This window comes from Hemitrygon akajei, chromosome 7, assembly GCF_048418815.1.
Source record: "Hemitrygon akajei chromosome 7, sHemAka1.3, whole genome shotgun sequence".
In the NCBI taxonomy this organism is placed as follows: Eukaryota; Metazoa; Chordata; class Chondrichthyes; order Myliobatiformes; family Dasyatidae; genus Hemitrygon; species Hemitrygon akajei.
This window is the reverse complement of record NC_133130.1, coordinates 159,613,337-159,633,455: the sequence shown is the minus strand read 5'-3', so window position 1 is coordinate 159,633,455 and position 20,119 is coordinate 159,613,337. Positions and strand designations below refer to the sequence as shown.

General features: G+C 46.2%; 1 protein-coding gene across 4 annotated transcripts; it reads left to right on the top strand.

The window, feature by feature from the left end:
- Positions 1–350: 350 nt before the first annotated feature.
- ntmt1 (N-terminal Xaa-Pro-Lys N-methyltransferase 1) lies at positions 351–19,599 on the top strand. Of its 4 annotated transcripts, none has more exons than XM_073052332.1 (4): positions 351–465; positions 6,998–7,209; positions 8,849–9,101; positions 18,637–19,599. In XM_073052332.1, exons 2-4 carry the CDS (start codon positions 7,048–7,050, stop codon positions 18,891–18,893), a joined length of 672 nt encoding a protein of 223 aa, XP_072908433.1. In that variant the 5' UTR covers positions 351–465; positions 6,998–7,047; the 3' UTR covers positions 18,894–19,599. The 4 variants fall into 4 exon arrangements, with proteins under 4 accessions (XP_072908433.1, XP_072908431.1, XP_072908434.1 ...); XM_073052330.1 differs by having other exon boundaries at positions 374–534; XM_073052333.1 differs by lacking the exon at positions 351–465 and adding an exon at positions 1,581–1,692.
- Positions 19,600–20,119: the final 520 nt, after the last annotated feature.

The window sequence follows — 20,119 nt, the reverse complement described above, 5'->3', positions numbered from 1 at the left end:
ACTCCCCAATGCCATTAGGCTTTACAATTCAACCGCCAGGAGTAAGATATGTTAAAGTGCCGGAGTTGATTGTATTTAATGTATTTAAATAAACTACTTAAGAACTTTTTAAAAGCTATTATTAATGCTTTTTGAGAGAGTGATTTAGATGCATATCATATTTTTACTGAGTTAAGTATTGTATGTAATTAGTTTTGCTACAACAAGTGTATGGGACATTGGAAAAAATGTTGAATTTCCCCATGGGGATGAATAAATTATCTATCTATCTACGTCTCCTCAACCAACGTCAGCAACAGAATCTAAGTGACATCATATGGACGCGTCGCCATTAGCAACTGAGGCGGGTACGCGATTGCGTCACGGGGCGGGGACAAGGGCGCTCCGCGTGGAGCGGCAGTCAGTTCGGAGCGAAGGGCGCGGGAGCCTGCGGCCTTCGGGAGCACGGCGGCGCCTCGGCACCAGGTCTGGCAGGGCCGGCGGCGAGCGGGGTCCCGAGTGTCAGTGAAGGTTCTGGAAGTAGCCGTGGAGCGGGTAGGCTGTCCCTTCCCTCCCACTCCGACCCCTGGCTCTTGCCACACGGGCCTCTCTATTCCACCATCCCCAGCACGGTGCCCCCCCCCCCCCCCATGCTGGTAGCCCTTCCCTGCTGAGGGTCTTTGCTTCTCTTTAAAGTGACTCCAACACGATCACTTGGGGAGAGTCACAGACCTTGAGCGAGTCATCTCTCAAACCCCTTCCCTCTGAGCAGCAGGTCAGACTGGCGAGACGAGAGCCTTCCCAATATAGCCCTGGAATTTACTGGGCTCCATTTGTGCCGACCCACATTTGTTGGAGCACGGAGACTATTCTGGGAATTGACGTGTCCAAATTCACTGGTGACTGCAGATTCTGTTTATTCCCATCATCCTGTGAATTATTTCTGGCGATACAAAAAAAAACTGCATTCGCTTTATCGTGTTCCAGTTGAGGTTTTAATTGTACAATCTCTGATTAACCTTCCTAACACCCCACAGGGACGTCGTTTACTGTCAGATGGACATGCAGCCGCCCTGCAATGCCAGAATTTGTTTTAGTTTGATTTCCTTCATGCCTTATGCTGAAAATAGAATCAAATAACTGAATAGACGGTGGACATTTTCACTTCACATGTTTTCTCCCTGCAGCAACTCCCTTGTTTCCTTTTAAAAAAAATAATAAACCCTGCTCTGGCAACAATTTCTGGTAGAGAATTTAAACTGAAAATTTAGCATAAAAGCATTTTTGTGAATGTTCGTTCTCTTGTGATTTTTAACTGTTTATGATCGCATTGGTTGGGACGTGACCAATGATCTATTCATAAATCCTGGTATCAGTCGCAAATTGGACACTTTGATTAGAAGATCCATTATATAAGATTGTCCTAATTGTAACAAGCAAGTCCTAATGAAGGATCTTTTCCCTAAACATCGCCTGTTTACTCTTCTCCATAGATGTTGCTTGCCCTGCTGAGTTCCTCCAGCATTTCGTGTGTGTTGCTCAAGATTTCCAGCATCTGCAGAATCTCTTGTGTTTTGGATTTTCAGAAGGCCTTTGAAAAGGTGCCTTGCATGAGGCTGCTGAGCAAGATAGGAGCCCATGTTTCAGGAAAAATGCTAGCATGGATAAAAGATAGGAATAAAGAGGGCCATTTCTGGCTGCGGTTGACGTGGGGTCAGTGTTGTGCTTTTCACGCTACATGTTAATGATGTGGATGACAGAAATGATGGTTTTGTGGCCAAGTCTGCAGATGATTTTTTAAAAATGGTGGTGTTGATGAAGCAGGGATTCTGCAGAAAGACTTGGACAGATTAGGAGAATGAGCAAAGAAGCTACTGATGGAATAGGGAAGTGTATGGGCATGCACTTTGTTAGAAGGTATAAATATGTAGACTGGTTTCTAATTGGGGGGGGTGCAAATTCAGGAATCGGAGGTGCAAAGGGAGTTGAGAGACCTAGTGCAGGATTCCCTAAAGGTTAATTTGCATGTTGAATCAGCAGTAAGGAAAAGTACATTTACTTTGAGAGGCCAAGGATATAATGCTGAGGCTTTTAAGTTGTTGGTCAGACCTCATTTGGAAAATAGTGAGCATAAAGCATTTTTCGGACTGCATTTGGAGTATTGTGCGTAGTTTTAGGCCCCATATCCAAGGATGGATGTACTGGCATTGGAGAGGGTCCAGTGGAGGTTTTGCAAGAATGATTCTGGGAATGAAATGGTTAACATATAAGGAGCATTTGCTGGCTCTGGGTCTGTACTTCATTGGGGAAAGACCCCCAATGAAGGGGGGCTTTCATTGAAACATACCGAATATTGAAAGTACTGGATAGAGTGAATATGGAGAGGATGATTTCAATAGTGGGAGAGTCTAAGACCGGAGGACACAGCCTCAGAACAGAAGGGTGTCCTTTGGAACAGTGATAAGGAATTTCTTTAGCCCGAGGGTGGTAAGTTTGTGGAATTCATTGCCGCAGACAGCTGTGGAAGCCATGAAATTGGGTATATTTAAAGTGGGGATTGTTAAGTTCTTGATTAGTAAGGATGTGAAAGGTTACAGGGAGAAGGCAGGAGAATGGGATTGACAGGGAAAATAAAACAGCCATGATCGAATAGTGGAGTGGACTTGATGGGCCAAATAGCCTAATTCTCCTGTGTCTTATGGTTTGTTCTGGTAAAATCTTCATATGTTTAAACAATATTCTGTGGCTTATGTCAATCATCACCATCTCTCCCCTCAAAGGTCTGTTTTTACCTATCGTACACCCCTCTTCATCCTTCCCTCCTTGAGGTTGGGTACAAAACCTTACTTTGCAAAAAATCAGATGAACTGATAATTAAAAGCTTGTCAGCTATTGGACTGGCACCTTAACATTAGGGTTGCCAAGCTGTATTTGTACCTGCGAACACTTTCGCCAATCACCTTTCCAGCTCTTAGCTTCATCCCACCCCCTCCGGTCTTCTCCTATCATTTCACATTTCCCCCTTCCCCCACTACTTTCAAATCTCTTACTATCTTTCCTTTCGGTTAGTCCTGACGAAGGGTCTCGGCCCGAAACGTCGATAGAGCTTCTCCCTATAGATGCTGCCTGGCCTGCTGTGTTCCACCAGCATTTTGTGTGTGTTGTTTGTACCTGCAATCTTTATTTTCAGTTCCAACTTAGAAGTAAAGGGGAACAAAATGGAAAATACTGGGAATGCTCATCAAGTCAGGCAGCAGTTGTAAAGAATGAAACAGTTAATGTTTTTGGTCCATCAGAACTGGAAAAATGAGAAAGCGAGTATGTTTTTAAGTTGCAGAGGCAGGGACCATTGAAGCAAACAAAAAGGAATGTGTGATTCTGTGATATAGTACAGACAAAGGTTGTCCAGGTGACATAATTGCTTTCGATACTACCTAAGAAATAGAAATTCATTCTCGTTAATCATAACAATTAACAGCAGATAAATGACGATAAAAGAGAGAATAATGCACTGGAGCTCTATCAGCCAGCAAGCATGGAGAGAGCATAAATGAGTTAATGTTACTGGTGGATGATCTTGCATCAGAAACTGCCCATCTGCTTTGTTCCTTCCTCACCATCCAGGTGCCCAAACTGCCTTTGCAATTCTGCCACACCATTGCTTTCTGTTCCTCTCTCATTTTGACCTGTCTTGTCTTCTACACTGTTCTACTAGTGTCCATCTTCAGCTTGAGTAAGAGCACTCCTTCCTCAGTCTAGGCAAGGTAACAGCCCTTGGGACTCAAAAAAATTGAATTCAGTAGTTTGAATAATCATTTTTTCCTATTTTGGGTTGGTTCCTCTATAACATTGTTGGTGTTGTTCTCTCATTTCCTGAGTACTTCTATCATTCTTGATCTTATTTCAGATTCCAAGCAACTGTACTTTTTTGATTACAGATCATGTAAGACAGCTGTAGTCACATTCAATAAATGTGAGTAGACACCCATTGTTTTTGGTGCAGCAGCAGAATTAGCAGTGGCATTCTGATGTTGATCTGAACTTTGTATCATAATCCTTTGGACTTCAGTGCCAGCACAAATCTTGAATGATGCTGGATGTTGACACACAACTAAAAGAACTGGTAATGATTAAGATGAATACAGTGTTGGGAAGTGTATTGCCATGCACATTGGTTAGAAGAAATTAAAATGTAGATTATTTTTTAAATGGAGAGAAAATTCAAAAATCCAAGGTGCAAAGGGAATCCTCATACAGAATTCTCTGAATGTTAATTTGTAGGTAGAGTCTGAGGTGAGGAAGGCAAATACAATGTAAGCATTTATTTCGAGAGAATTAGAATATAAAGGCAGGGATGTAATAACTGGTAGAACCTCATTTAGCAGCAGTCACCACCACCAGTTGTTTCCTGCAGCTGCTGATCAGACTTGCACAATGACAAGGAGGAATTTTAGACCACTCCTCCATATAAAACTCTTTCAGTTCATCAATATTTCTGGGATACCTTGCATGAACAGCCATCTTCAGGTCACGCCACAGCATCTCAATTGGGTTAAGGTCTGGATTCTGACTTGGCCATTCCAAGACATAAAATTTCTTCTTTTTAAACTATTTTGTTGATTTACTCTTGTGTTTTGGATCACTGTCTTGTTGCATCATCCAATTTCTGTTAAGCTTCAGGTGAACGACCGCCACCCTGACATTCTCCAGTAAAGATGTCTTGATACAATTTTGAATTACGTAATTGTTCCCTCAACTATTCCAAGCTGTCCAGGCCCTGAGGCAGTAAATCAGCCCCAAGACATGATGCTCCTTCCACCATGCTTCACAATTGGGATGAGGTGTTGGTGTATGGTGCCCCTTTCTCTCCAAACATGGTGGTGTGCATTTCTGCATTAAGTTCAACTTTTGTCTCCTCTGTCCACAGAACATTGTCCCAGAAGTGTTGTGGAACATCCAGGTGGTCTTTTGCAAACTTAAGACATGCAGCAATGGTTTTTTTTTGGAGAGCAGTTGTTTCCTCTGTGGTGTCCTTCCATGAACACCATTCTTGTTTGGTGTTTTTCTTAGTGGGCACATGAACAGAGACATTAGCAAGTTCTAGAGATTTCTGCAGGTCTTTTGCTGTTACCCTTGGGTTCTTTTTCACCTCCTTCAACATTGCATATTGTGCTCTTGGTGTGATCTTCGCAGGACTCCGCTCCTAAGGAGAGTCACAATAGTGCTGAATTTCCTCCATTTGTAGACAATTTCTCGTACTGTGGACTTATGAGCACTCAACCCTTTAGAAATGCTTTTGCAGCCTTTTTCCAACTTCATACGTCTCTGCAGTTCTTCTAAGGTTTTGATCGAGGCATGCACATAAGCAGATCTTTCTTGAGAAGAGCAGGCTCTGTCAGTAACCTCACTTTGTGTGCCCTTTTATAGGGCAGGACACCTTTACAACCCATGCCTGTAATTTCATCTCATTGATTGGATCACCTAACTCCAAATTGCTTTTGCAGAAGGTATTCCTCAGACATTTACATACTTCTGAACTTGGACTGTGATTGTTTAAATGGTGTATTCAGTAGTGATGAGAAGAAGTGTAATTGTTTGTGCAGCACATGCAAGATGCTGGAGGAACTCAGCAGGTCAGGCAGCATCTGTGGAAAAGAGTGCAGTCTGTTTTGGGCCGAGACCCTTTATCAGGACCTGCTGAAGGATCTCGGCCTCAAGTGTTGATTGTTTGCTCTTTTCCATAGATGGAATATATCTTCTATATTAGTGGTCGCCAACCTGTCGATCATGATCAACTGGTCGATCTTTGAGACTTTCCCAGTAGATCCCAAAAAAATGAAAAATAAATACACAAATACTGTTGAGAGACTGTTTCCGGGTTGCGGGGTTTTAGTTCCATTCTTTCTGCCCAGTGCGCATGCATGTAGCTCCCCCGCCATGCACTACACAGTGTACTTCAGTGGTTCCCAACCACCGGGCCGTGAGGAAACGATACAATTTGGCGATATGAAACGATATGAATCAGTTGCACCTTTCCCCATTCCCTGTCACGTCCACTGTTGAACTTGAATGCACGCAAGGTCATCAGTCGCCTAAACACAGTGATACCCTTGCGCCAGGGATCACTGGTTGGCCTTGGGTAACCGTGCCAAGAAGCGCTGCTGTTACTGGCCTGCAGTGAGGACAAATGGGCGTCGCCTCTAAACCTGTTCACCACACCAAATGTTCGTGGGGAACCTGGTGCTAAAATATTCGCAGACGACCTAATTCGGGCTCAGGGTTTCATAAATAGCAGAGTAGCTACCTTGCTGCGATCTACTAAAAGTCATCCCTCAAGACAAACTTTTGTCGGCGGATAGATCCAACAAGGAGGGGGGGAGCGGGCACGTGCCCTATCGCACTCCTAGCTCAGTCGTTTGCTCTCTCCAGACTGAGACAGCCACGGCCCTTACCTTGTCCTCTCACCCCACCCACGACCAGCCACACCTAGCCAAGGCACCTGGCGGCGGGTGGGCAGGAGTTCGGGCAAAAAAGGGTGGTGGCCCCGGTGTACATATTATTTCTACTTCTGGGTTGCGAGGTTTTACTTCCGGTCTTTTCTGCCCGGTGCGCATGCCTGTGACTAATTGATTTAGTAGGTCGATCTTGCCTTTCACTAAGGCCGAGGTAGGGGATCTTGGGCTTAAAAGGGTTGGTGACCACTATTCTATATCGATGTAACCTTGCTGTCCTACTCCTGTATCCTTTGATTTATTTCTCAATGTACTGGTAGTACTGTGTGCTGCACAATTATCCTGTCTTTTACTGAACTGAGTCCTTTTGAGTTTCTCAGTAAAGGAATCTCACACTTTAAATCTGTGTTATTATAGCTTGTATTTGAGGGGTTTATGTAATTAATATATAATGAAGGTCATCACAGGTATTGTGGGCCAGAGAGCATGTTCCTGTACTGTACTGTTAATGTACTGTTCTTTTATTTTGCATTTCTGTTTTACCTCCCCCTCTTCCCAATTATCAGCCTTCTAGTTTTACATCCATTTTCACCTGATTGAATTGGAAGTCTGCATTATGACTACTGAGGTCATTGGTGATGAGGACAGATTCTACTCCAAAGCTGAGAAATACTGGAAGAATATACCTCCAACAGTGGATGGTATGTTGGGAGGTTATGGACATATCTCTAGCATTGACATCAATTCCTCCAAGAAATTTCTACAGCGGTTCATTGGGGTGAGTCTTCATGATCATTTGTGTTAATGGGTTTTGCATGTTCTTGAAAGTCTGTTAGTCTACTAACCACTTTCTCCCACCATGCACAAACAAAAGCTGTATGAACATTTGACTTTCATGAGCCTTTGTGTCATTTGAAATTGGCTTATTATTGTCACATGTACTGAGGTAAAGTGCGAAGTTTGACTTGTACGTTGTTCATATAGATAATTTGTTGCATAGTGCAGTGAGGTAGCGCAAGGTAAAACAATAAAATGCAGAATAAAGTGCAACAGCTACAGAGAAAGTGTAGTGGAGGTAGACTATAAGGTGCAAGATTGTGACAAGGTAGATTGTGATGTCAAAAATCCAATGTATCATACTAGGGAGCCATTGAGTAGTCTTATAACAGCAAGTTAGAAGCTGTCCTTCAGGTGGGAAGTGCTTTCAGGCTTTTCTATCTTCTGCCTGAGGAGAAGATAGAGGGAGGGTGGGGTCTTTGATTTGCTGGCTGCTTTACCAAGGCTGCACGTGTATCATGTGTTACTGTGGACAGTGTCCGTGGAGGGAAGGCTGACTTAATGATAGATTTAAATTGCCCCTGGACAAATAAGACTTGGGAGAGCCAGGTGATTGGAAATGAATAGAGCTTTCACTTTGGATGTGGAACCTCAGAATTTGCAGTCCTGCTGATTAGGCTGCTTCCCAATTTTGTGATAATTCCTATGCCCAATTATAATGTATCCCCCATGAGTCAGTGTATTTAGTCCCTAATAACATCAATAAAAACAGAAATACTGGAAGAACTCAGCCAGTCAAGCAACATCTGTGGAAAGAGAAACTAGTCAAATTTTCGGGTCTGCAATGCTTCCTCGTAAATGGGGACGTCAGTGGGGGGGGGGGGGGCAGTGGAGGAGAATGGCGGATCCACAGTTTATAAACAGTGGGGTGGGGAGGAGTGAAATTTAAACTAAAAGCCTATATGTGATAAATCAGGAAATGTTGAGCACAAGTACTGACCATTAGCAAGACATTAAAAAGATACTGAGGGGAAAAAAAATGTTAAGTATAATAATGGGAAAAGATTAGAGCAGTTTACCTGATTTGGAAATATCAGTGTTTATTCCAGACAGCTGCAAAATCCCCAGACTGAAGATAAAATGTTCTACTAGCTTACATTGAGCCTCTACAACAGTGGAGGAGCCTGCAGATAGGCGGGTGGGAATGAGAATCAAAGTGTGATTGGGAATTAAAGTGGCATGTTAACAGTAGGCTTGGGACCAATCCTGTGAACTGAGTGTAGATAATCTGCAAAATGATCACCCAGTACACATCTGCTTTCTCCAATGTAGAGGAGATGGCATCGTCAACTTCCAATTATTGTCCTTTAACCAATTCTTTTTAAAGGAAGGTAATCCATTTGGTAAATTTGTTATATGCAGAGATGTTGCCTGGTTTGCTAAATTGCAGCAGGAACTTACTTTGAAACTTAATTATATGGAACATGCATGTCTTGCTTGCTTGTTCTGCTGTGTGCTTCCAGCATTTTCTGTTTTCCTACCACATATGCTGTTTGATACAACCCCAAAGCAGATAGTGAATTGTCGTCTATGACGCTACTGGAACGTAAGGTGTTCAAGCTGTTTTCCATTCTCGACAGGAAGGAACTGGAAAGGCAGGGTCAAACTGTGCGCTGGACTGCGGTGCTGGAATTGGCAGAATTACAAAGCGATTGCTGCTGCCCTTGTTTAAAGTTGTTGACATGGTGGATGTAACAGAGGGTTTCCTGGCCAAGGCCAAGACCCACCTGGGGGAAGAGGGCAGCCGCGTGGGCAACTACTTCTGCTGTGGTCTGCAAGACTTCATCCCCCAACCCCAGCGATACGATGTCATCTGGATCCAGTGGGTGATTGGTATGTCATTGACCAAAACTGTTAGGGGTGGGGTTACACAAGGGAGGAAAATTGAACCTGGACTACAAACCCACTTTAAACAAACGTGGAGGCTTTGAAAGAAAAAGCAGATGTAGGCCAATGGGCTCTTTGACCTTGTGGCTAAAAGCTGCTTAATCATACAGCGGAGAAGTTCTGAGCTTACTACCTATTGAATGCTTCCAAAGTTTTATTTTCCTTTCCTTTATCTGGTCTTATAGTCTAGTTAGAAAGCCACGTTTCTAACTTGGCTTTCTTTTAAAAAAACACATTCCATATCCACATTAAGATTGGAAATTACTTGTGAAGCTCTTAGCAATAACTATGCTTTCCTATCAGTTGTGACACTGTGACATCTTCATTAATGAAAGCATACAATCACTATGACCCACAGAGGGCGGTTTGGGAAGGAGATAAACAAATGGTTGTAAAAGGAGAATATCTGCAATACAAATAACGGCTATGAAACATACTCAGCATGGCAAGCTACTTTTTTCTTATGAATATGGAATCATACACTGTGGCACTCCTTGCCTCTGGGCCAGAAGTTTAAGAGTTAGGCACAAGGCAGCAGCTTTCACTACATATTTCATGGGTACTGGTGCATCACTACACTGGATGTTTATTGTCTGAGCTAAGTGTTGTAGTGTTCTTGGCATTTAAAGCATCCATATTTAAAACAACAAGTCATTTATAATATTTGAACATTGCCATTAGATGTTTCTGTAAACAATTTGAAATTTGTGCTTTATTTCATGTAGAAACTGTATTTGCAGCAGTTTGCTTTTATTTCATATTACCAGGATCTGCTTTATTTACTAACTAGCTTGCACTTAAGTAAGTGCAACTAAGTAAGGACAATTATAATAGCACCATTAAGAGCCATAACTGTAATTTTTTTCTGGTCTCTTCAGTTTGGGGTTATATTTATAGAATTGGTAAATCATGCCTCCAATGAATGGTGCAGACTGCAGAAACAAATAATACTGCTATACTCAATCTTATTTTCAGTAATATATGTAACACTTACCCAACAGGCTGGTATATGTCTAGGGGAAAAGGAGATCCGGCCCCTCACCAACCCCACCTCCCGTACACACAGGTGCTGTGAGAATCAAGTTTATGCCGCGCATGCACACCATATTGAACTCACACCAGATACTGTTATGGAATACACTTTAAAGATTTTACTAAAACTGAAAGAGTACTATGCAATACAATATATATGAAGGAAAAGAAAATAAAGTAAAAGGCGCCAACTTATCAAAGTTCAGTCAGTGTAGTGCTCATTGTTGGAGCTCAACCATCGAACCATTCGACCCCTCGTCACTTTCCTCCGATCTCCACGTCCTCACACCTGGAACCACCCGGGTGGTCGACCGAGCAGTGCAGCGCACGTCCACCTTCCTCGGCGTCTTCTTCCCGACTCCCCTGAAAAGACCGCGAGAACCCCCAAGCTCCCAACCTCACAAGACAAAATAACATTCCCCATTGGTCAACAAATGAATACAATCCCCATATCAGCAAGTCTAAAGCTAAACAACTGCGAGAGAAAACACTTATCATACAAAGAAGCATTCCTACTCTTAACAAAACAAAGAAGCCATTTTGATTAACATACACAATACACAATGCCCTCATGACATTACCAGAATTCCCCAATGCTTCTTGCAACACACAAAACCCAACCCAGGTGCAGAAATCCCTCCTCTCGCCCAACTCAGTAGGGGAAGGGCCAGGAGCCTCCTCTTCTGGTACTGGAGCGCCAGCGAATGGGAACAGGGGCCACTCATCTGAGTCGTCATCTTCCGAATCGGTATCCATTCCCAGGTTAAGGACCCATCCTGGCTCTTCAGCAGCAGCCTCCTCCCTCGCTCTGCGCCCTCACAGAGTCCTGGTACTAGGCGCAACCTCCCACTCTGGCTCCTTGTCCACCCGCACTGCTTGGCCCAAGGGCAGCAGGTGATTCCGATGGAGTACCTTGACAGGCCCATTCCCATCCTCAGGTTTCACCCGGTAAACTGGTAGATTTGGCATCTGGCTCTCTATTACATAGGGGGTAGCCGCCCATCGATCTGCCAACTTGTGCTTACCGGGGAGTCCCAAATTCCGTAAAAGGACCCGGTCACCCGACAATAATTGAGCAAACTTTACCTTTTGATCATATCTCCTCTTATTCCTCTGATTTTGTTTGGTAGCCGCCACCTTGGCCAACTCATACGCCCTCTGCAACTCCCTCCTCAAAGTGGACAAATATTTTAGATAGGGCTTCCCGGGTAATTCACCCACTTCAGCCCCAAAACACAAGTCAATGGGCAACCTCGCTTCCCGCCCAAACATCAGATAGTAGGGCGAGTACCCTGTAGCAACATTGCGAGTACAATTGTAACAGTGAACCAATTGTCCAATATGATGACTCCACTTATTTTTCTGCCCAATCTCCAGCGTCCCGAGCATATCCAACAGGGTCCTGTTGAACCTCAGGCTGAGGATCACCCTGTGGGTGATAAGGGGTAGTCCTGGATTTCTCAACCCCAAGCATAGTCAGTAATTCCTGGATAAGCCGGCTCTCAAATTCCCGCCCCTGATCACTATGGATTCGCCTGGGAAGGCCATAATGAACAAAATACTTCTCCCATAACACCTTCACCACTGTCGTCGCCTTCTGATCCTTAGTGGGAAATGCCTGAGCATAGCGAGTGTAATGATCGGTGATAACTAAGACATTTGCGGTGTTGCTGGTGTCAGGCTCAATCGACAGGAAATCCATACACACCAGGTCCAGGGGTCCCGCACTCTGCAAGTGCGACAGTGGAGCCCCCGACACTGGCAGGGTCTTCCTCCGGATGCAACGACTGCATCCCCTACAGTATTCTTCAACCTCCCCCCCTCATCCGGGGCCAGTAGAACCGGTCTTTGAGTAATCCATGGGTCTTTTCCACCCCCTTAGTGTCCAGAATCTTCATGTAAGGCCTGGAGTACAGTCTGCTGATACTTCTCCGGCATGACCAGTTACCAACGGCGGGGGTGGTCCGGAGGCGCCGTGAACCGGTACAAGACTTGGTTCTTTAATTTTAACCGAGGCCACTCCTTCAATAACAGAGGCACGGACGGGTGTTTCGGCTTCTCAGCCAACGCTGCATCCCCCTTCTCTACCGCTGTCCACACAGTGCCAAGACCCGGGTCATTCTGCTGAGCAGCTGCCACTTCCCCTGGACTCAGTTCCGGCAACTGTTTAGTCTGCAGTGCAGTCAGGTCACAGTAAGCTAGGGGTATGGCGTCGTCAAAAACCCCCAAATGGTCCACGGCTCGCTCCAGCCATCCTCTTCCCTCGGCCTTCACGGTGATAGCAAACTGACACATAGCCTTCACTCCAGGGGCAGGTACAGTCTCCCACTCCTTGTCCTTCTCCTGTTCCCCCGGCTCCCGACGTGACAAAGCATCCGCATCGACATTCCTGCTTCCTGGGCGGTATTTCAGGTTGAAATCATATACCAACAAGGCCGCCAGCCACCGATGTCCTGTAGCATCCAGTTTAGCCGAAGTCAGAATATAAGTGAGAGGATTGTTATCTGTTCTCACCTCAAACTTGGCTCCGTACAGGTAATCGCTCAACTTGTCCACCACCGCCCACTTCAGCGCCAGGAACTCCAACTTGTGAGTGGGATAGTTTCTGTCAGATGGCGACAAGCTTCAGCTGACAAAGGCTACCGGTCTCAATGCTTTGCCATGCTCCTGGTACAGAACAGCCCCGAGACCCTCTCGGCTGGCATTGGTGTGCAGCACATATGGCTTTTGAGGATCAGCAAAAGCCAACACCGGGGCCTGGGTCAGTGCCCTTTTCAAAGATTGGAACGCCTCTTCACATCGATCATCCCATCTCAAGCTGAAAGGTTCCACCAGGTTCCAGTATCCTCCAGCGTCTTGCCTCCGGTCCCCCTTCCTTTTCTTCCCCACCGGCGGATAGCCACACAACAGCTGAGTCAACAGGTGACACATTTTAGTGTATCCTTTCACAAATCGGTGGTAATACCCACATAACCCCAAAAATGAGCGCAGAGCACACACGTTCTGGGGTCTCGGCCAGGTGGTCACGGCCTCTATCTTGGTTGGATCTGTAGCCATTCCCTCTTGCGAAATGATATGGCCAAGGTAGCTGACCGACGACTTGCAGAACTGGCATTTGTCCAGGGAAAGCTTCAGCCCTTCCTCCTTAAGCCGGCTTAATACCTTTAACAGCCGCTCTTCATGTTCCTCCAAAGTCAATCCAAACACTATCAAATCGTCCAGGTACACCAGCACCTCCAGCAGATTCATATCCCCCACAGTTCTCTCCATGAGCCTCTGGAAGGTGGCTGGGGCCCCCGATATGCCTTGGGGCATTTGTTCGAACTGAAAGAACCCCAGCAGGCAGATAAAGGCCATCTTCTCTTTATCGCCCTCACTCATTGGGATCTGGTAATACCCACTTAAGTCCAGCACACTGAACCACTTCGCTCCGCACAGGCAGGCCAACGCGTCCTCGACCCTCAGGACAGTATATTGATCAGGGACAGTTTGCCGATTCAAAGTCCTATAGTCAGCGCACATGCGCACCCTCCCATTCTTCTTCCGTGCCACCACTATTGGGGACGCATAGGGACTTCGGGACTCAGCTATGATTCCAGCTTCCTTCAACTTGCACAAGTGCTGCCGCACATCTTCAACATCTGCTGGGGCCAGCCGCCAGGATCTCTCTCGGAACGGGGTGTCCTCTGTCGCCCGGATGGTGTGGCGAGTGCTTTTGAAGCGGCCCACATCAAAGTCGCCCCGAGAAGAAACAGCTTCCATCTTCAGCATCTTCTCCACCAGCCTGCGTTTCCACTCCAGCGACACAGGAGAATCCCTGAAGTTAAAGACTTCAGCAGTCAGCTCCCCTCGATGCTCCAACCCCTCCCCGTTAGGGGTCCTCACTGGGGTGCTAGACGTTACCGTCACTGGAAACAGATGTGCCAGCGGCATTCCCCTTTTAAAGGTGATGTCTCTTGCCGTAGTGTTCCTGACTCTTGGTTGGGTGTTGGTTCGTACGCTGACGTCTTGACGTTGGAACTGCCAGCGACGGTCAGTGTTCCGGGGAGGCAGGGCTTTGGATGTACCACCCCTGGTCTCTGCACTTCGGGCCTCACCAGTGCCCCCGCCAGAAATCGTGTTTCCCCTTCAAGATCGTCTGGGGCGTCTACTAACAGGGCTTCGCCTGTCGGCACTCCGGGTAATCTGGGGGTCCTGATCACAAGTGCTACCTCCCCTGGTCGGATCACCTTGGGCCTCGGTGTGGTGTACCTTGGGCGTACACCACACCGTCCCTCGTTTACACTCTGGGTCCAGCCTTTGAGGGACAACCCCTTCTTCGAATACCGCTCAAAACACTGGATGCACCAAGAGGGTCTCCAGAAAGTGTTCCCCCCCTTTCTCCTTACAAGCTCCCAGGAGCCGTCGCACAATGGGGGAGTTAGTCCCCACCAGGAGGGCAGCACCACCGGGTCAGGACACACCAACACCAACGTCTCAATAGCTGTGGACACTCCCACATCGCCCTCCGAGAACTCCAATCTCACCGATAGGTACCCATCATACGGGTAATCACCCTCGCTCACACTCCAAATCTGCAGAGCGTCAAATGGGGTTACGGGCAAATGCTTTAGGTATTTGTGGTAGAAAGACCAGTACAATAAGGTCACCTGCGATCCCGTATCAAGAACGGCTTTTGCGTAAACTCCCTCTATCCGTAGACACACACTGACACGAGGTCCTACCAGCCCATCCGGAATAGCGGCGTGGGCACCTGGTGGTCCCCTGGCTGATCTCTGGGAACGTGTTCCTCCAAAGGCTCCAGTCCGTTCCCTCACTGAGCCTCTCCTAAGTTTCTCGACACCTCTCCCTTCTTAGTCGCAGGGGGGCTTGCCTCCCGCGGGACTCCTTGTCTCTCACAATCCCACCGAAAGAGTCCCTCCTCTCCACAGCTATAGCACACCCTCGGCCCCCCACAGTCCCGCCTGAAATGCCCCTCTTTCCCACAGTTAAAGCACACGCTGCCCGCCGTCCCTCCTCTCCCAGGACGGACCCTGCTCCCAACCCACTGCACGGGCCGCCCCCGGGAGTGGGTACCTTCCCTGTCCTTCCCCTCCAGAGGGGGGGTCCCTACTCCCCTGGGGGTTTTCAGTCCTCCACCCAGCCACCGCTTCCTGTATCGCTGAGGATCGCTCCCAGTGGCCCGAGCCCCTTTTCCGCCCCAACACTCTCACTTCCTCCTGCACCTCTCTAATCAGTTACCTGAATGATGGAGGGGGGCCCTTTCTATAAGCCTGCCGGATAGTCCACGCCACCTTGTCCTCCTCCAGAGAGCCACTGAATAACTGACTCATCCTCACGCTAGCCACGTCAGGCGCCTTCATTACCCCCCCGGCGCCACAGCCCCGAGAGCATCCCCTCCATCCTAAATATGTACTCAGAGAGCTTTTCCCCTCTCCGTTCCAGGCGTTGGAACTCTGCTAAAAGCAGCCAGGGTTCCCCTGACAACCCAAACGCTCCTTCCAAAACTTCTATGCATTCCTCCACTGAAGCCCCAGGCTTTTCAGCTTTCAACTCCCAGACTGTTTTGGCTGCCAAACCCCTCAAACTTCCCACCAATCACTGCCTCTTCTCCTCCTCCAAGCCTGGCCACTTCTCTAACATCAAAGACGTATGCTCGATCCAGGTCTCATGGTCCACCTGCCCGTCCGAAGTAGGCTTGGCTCCTGAGAACACCCCCAGCTTCCACTCCCACCAGGGAGTTAAGTGCGGCTGCCAGCTCCGAGGCCTCCACCGTCCCTGGGGGGCGGGGCCTAGTCATGCCTCCCTCCTCCGACCTCCCTTTACTAGTGACGGGCACCTCTCTGGGGGCCACATCCAGTTCTAGCTCCTCCTCCGGTGTCTCATCTTCCTCATCCTCGGAGAGGGTGTGGAGCCCCCACGGCCCTGCCTCCCCCAGAACACTGACTGTCGCTGGCAGTTCTAATGTCAAGACGTCAGCACTCGTACGAACCAACACCCAACTAGACTCTATCTTTTTACCAATTCTACCTGCCCCATACCTTTTACCAAACTTAACCCCCGCACTAATGCATCTCCCGAAACTCGAAAATCCACTCCGCCCACTACACAGGCATACTGCACCGGTACATCTTCCAACTCGCACCAGCTAACAATCTTATCTCTGTCCATCTCCACACTGCTGCCTGCGCGATTCCACAGCCCCTGACAATCCAATCCCGGACGAGCACTCCACAAATGTAACACTTACCCAACAGGCTGGTATATGTCTAGGGGAAAAGGAGATCCAGCCACTCACCAACCCCACCTCCCGTACACGCAGGTGCTGTGAGAATCAAGTCTATGACATCAGGACCAGTTTAATCTGTATGTCTTTTCCATGGTTGGCAAAGGATAAGATGAGATTTAAAAGGTAAAATTGCAAAATTTAAGAGGATTCTGTCACAGCAGTGTCTGTAATCAAAATTTCAAAATGCATTTATTATCAAAGAATGTATATATTATACAATATATATTGTATATTACTTGTTCACTTACAGGCAGTCACAAAGCAAGGAATCCAAAAGAACCCAATTTAAAAGAAATAACACCAACCCCTCAGTGCCCTCAGAGAAGGGGGGGTGGGGAACAACAGTACAAGTGAACAACAACAGCATTCTGAACCAAATTGAGTCCTTAGATTCAGATCCCCAGAGAAGGCCCAAAGCCTCGGATTTTAGTTCATCATATTAGCAGAACAAATCACCGCAAAGTTCACAGACATGAAGCACATCAGCCAGGGGCAGCCTCACAGCCTTACTGTTGCAGAAAGAGAAGCCCCCAGACCATCTTGGCCAGTGTTTAAATCATCCGAACCTCACCTTAGGACCCAGGCTTTGCTGCTGGTGAGTTGTTCCAGGCTTAGGTTTCACTGTCAAAGGAACCATTCTCGACCTCTCCAAATTGGCTCGGCATCCAGAGCCATCCGACCTCATCTGACTCTCAACACCCTGCCTTTCCTGTCTACATGGGCCCGCATTGAGATTTTCCAAACAGCAGATTGTACTTCGCATTAGGACCCGGGCCTCACCGTGGTGAGTCACCCCTGGCCTTGAACACGCTGTCCATTGATTTGCTTTGGGCCTGGATTTCGCTGCTGAACAAGCCATTCTTTACTTCTCCAATTTGGCTCGGCACTTAATGATCCACCCTCATACCTGGGTTAGTTGGACGGGCATCGTAACTCCTCTGTCCTGACTTCTCCCCTCCAAATTGTCCACTCCATCTAGCACGGTTCTAACTCCAAGTGCATTGGTTTTGTAGCACACCAGCAGGGCACATCCCATTCATTTTGACTTTGCTCACTTCTTCATTGCTTACGGTGATAGTTTACCACAATTTACTTCAAAGAAAGTGTTATTCATAATAGTTTTAATCAAATTTCTTTGCTTTCAAGCTACCAGTAAGCTGTTGCGCATCTTCGGTAGTGCCATCTTAAACTAGAACATCTTAACGGGGCACAAATAAACTGCTTCTACACAGCAAGCTGCTTTTTTATATGGATGCAGTATCTGAATAAAGCAAATTTAATAACTTTGAAAATAGAATTCAATATACTTAATGTGGTGTAAATATTACAGGCCTGTGGAAAAAGTTCAAAGTACATTTATTATCAAAATATGTTTAAATTATACAACCTTGAGATTCGTCTGCTACAGGCAGGCACAAAACAAGAAACCTGAAATAACTGCATTTTTTTTAAAAAAAGACCAACAGCCAATGGGGAGGGAGGGCACAAATCATGTTAATAATAAAAGCAAGCAACAGCATGCAGAGCGAAAGTGAGACCATAGCCTGGAGCAGGCCCACAGCCTAGGCCTCAGCCTCAGCGCCATGGCTTGTGGAGAGTGAAGTAAACATCGCAGAGCAATGAGCACCCTGACCTTTGCCTCCGATCCCAACACTCTACTTTTTCAGTCCAACTGTGCCAGTGTTGAAGTTGTCCAAACACCGGTTCACCCCTGCTGCCACATTCTGGACCATATCCAACCTCCAAATCAGCCCAGCCCTGAGATCGATTCAGCCTTGCTCTCAGTTTAGATCAACAGACTCTGAAACTATTCCGCTTTGCTTCCTCCAACTGTCTCGAGCGTGCTTCAACCTCGCTCTGAACCCATACTCCTCGACCCTTGAGCCAACCTCACCTTCACTCACCTCTTCATTGTTTGCAGTGATAGTTTTCCACAATTTTCCACTGGAAAAAGTGTTAGTAAAATATTTAGTTGTATTTCTTTATGACCATTAGTAAGCTGTCAGCCTTCTTCAGTAGTGCTATCTTAACAGTGTGAAGAGCATGAGAAAGGGGGAAATGGCCTCCTTTTGTGTTATTACAATTGTATGAATTTCAGTCAGCGCATGAACCATTTTGACAATTTTCTCTAACTTTCCGTCTCTCTTGGGCTTGTTGCAGGGCACCTGACTGATGACCACCTTATCCAGTTCCTGAAGAGGTGTCAGAAAGGTCTTCGGCCAAATGGAATCATCTGTGTGAAGGATAACGTGAGCCAGGAGGGTGTGATTGAGGACGAAGTGGACAGTAGTGTCTGCCGAGACTTGGACTCCCTGCACACCATTGTGCAGCTGGCAGGACTCCAGGTGTTGGCAGAGGAGAAGCAGGATAACTTCCCTGATGAAATTTATCAGGTGTACAGCCTGGCTTTGAGGTGAAGTTAGCCCTATCCACGGGTGCAGGGATGGGTTGGTGAAGGGGTACTGTATCTCAGAGGAGGGAACAGGAAAAAATCAAGGTGGTACAGCTCTGGGGTTTTGGGTTTAATTGAAATAAAGCACAGTGAGCATACAGCAAACTGAATTTTACTTTATTCCTGAAAGGCAGCCTGCACCAGTGAATGAATCTGATGATCAGTAAACTTGGAACAAGTACTTAACTGCTGGATGCTGAGTCGCAGCTTTGGAAGATTAATTACCTTAGCTAGAATCTGATTAGCTGCAGCTAATGAAAGATTTTTTTTCGGAAGTTTCCAGAACAGAGAAAGAATGAGTATGTTTTAAATATTTGAATTCAGTTTGGCACCTAGTATGAGTGGAAATCAGCAGGAAAACCTTGTCTGCTTTTTCTGAGATTAGAACAGTCTACTCCAGGTCTAGAGCCTTTAATTGGGCTTCTGCATTTGCCCATATAAGAGAGGCTAAACCTCAAAGTAATTAATTCTCGCCTGCTCTCACTTACTCCTTTCATTGCCCCCTAACTGGCCCTCTTTTGCCTTTTATCTGCCCCCTGCATTTGACTGTGGTATTTCATGTTAGGAAAGGCATACTAACCTCATTCTGAGATGCAAGAAACCGCCTTTCATTTTCATAAATGCAATTCATCAGATATCATAATTTATGAAATAAATTATTTTTGTGTGAACTGCGTGTATTTTGTCATTCAGAAGAGCTGTCTCTTTGGTACAGGGCTGTTAGTGACGGTATTACAGGAATCCTCCTTCAGTCACGTGTTTCATTTTCTCCAGTACAGAACTTGTTTGTTTATAGTCTCTTCAGTAACTCACTAAATATTAAACATAAGCTATTTGTCTCATCTCTGGCCAGAGGCAGAGGAGGATCTGAGCCAGAGGTTTGACGCTTTAATTAAGAATGACACTGCCAAAGCAATACTAATGGGTTATTGCTTTGTTAGGCATATATTGTTTCCAAGGGCCTGTTTGTCCTGTCATTTGGGCAATGTTAGAGGATTCCTTGGTGATTACTGACATATTAATGGACTTTTAGTCTGGCAACAAAAACTCTAAATGTGATTCACAGATGTAATTTTATAGTAAGATTTATTAGTGAATCATTTAAATATAAATTATATTAATACACATAATAATTCATTCCTTGACTCCAAATATCTTTGAACATTTTTTTGCTTTTAGAATAACAAGGCA

Coding starts and splice junctions, on each gene's coding strand:
- ntmt1 (XM_073052332.1), top strand. CDS start 7,048: ATGACTACTGAGGTCATTGGTGATGAGGACAGATTCTACTCCAAAGCT. Junction 7,210..8,848: donor TTCTACAGCGGTTCATTGGG/GTGAGTCTTCAT, acceptor CATTCTCGACAG/GAAGGAACTGGAAAGGCAGG. Junction 9,102..18,636: donor CTGGATCCAGTGGGTGATTG/GTATGTCATTGA, acceptor GGCTTGTTGCAG/GGCACCTGACTGATGACCAC.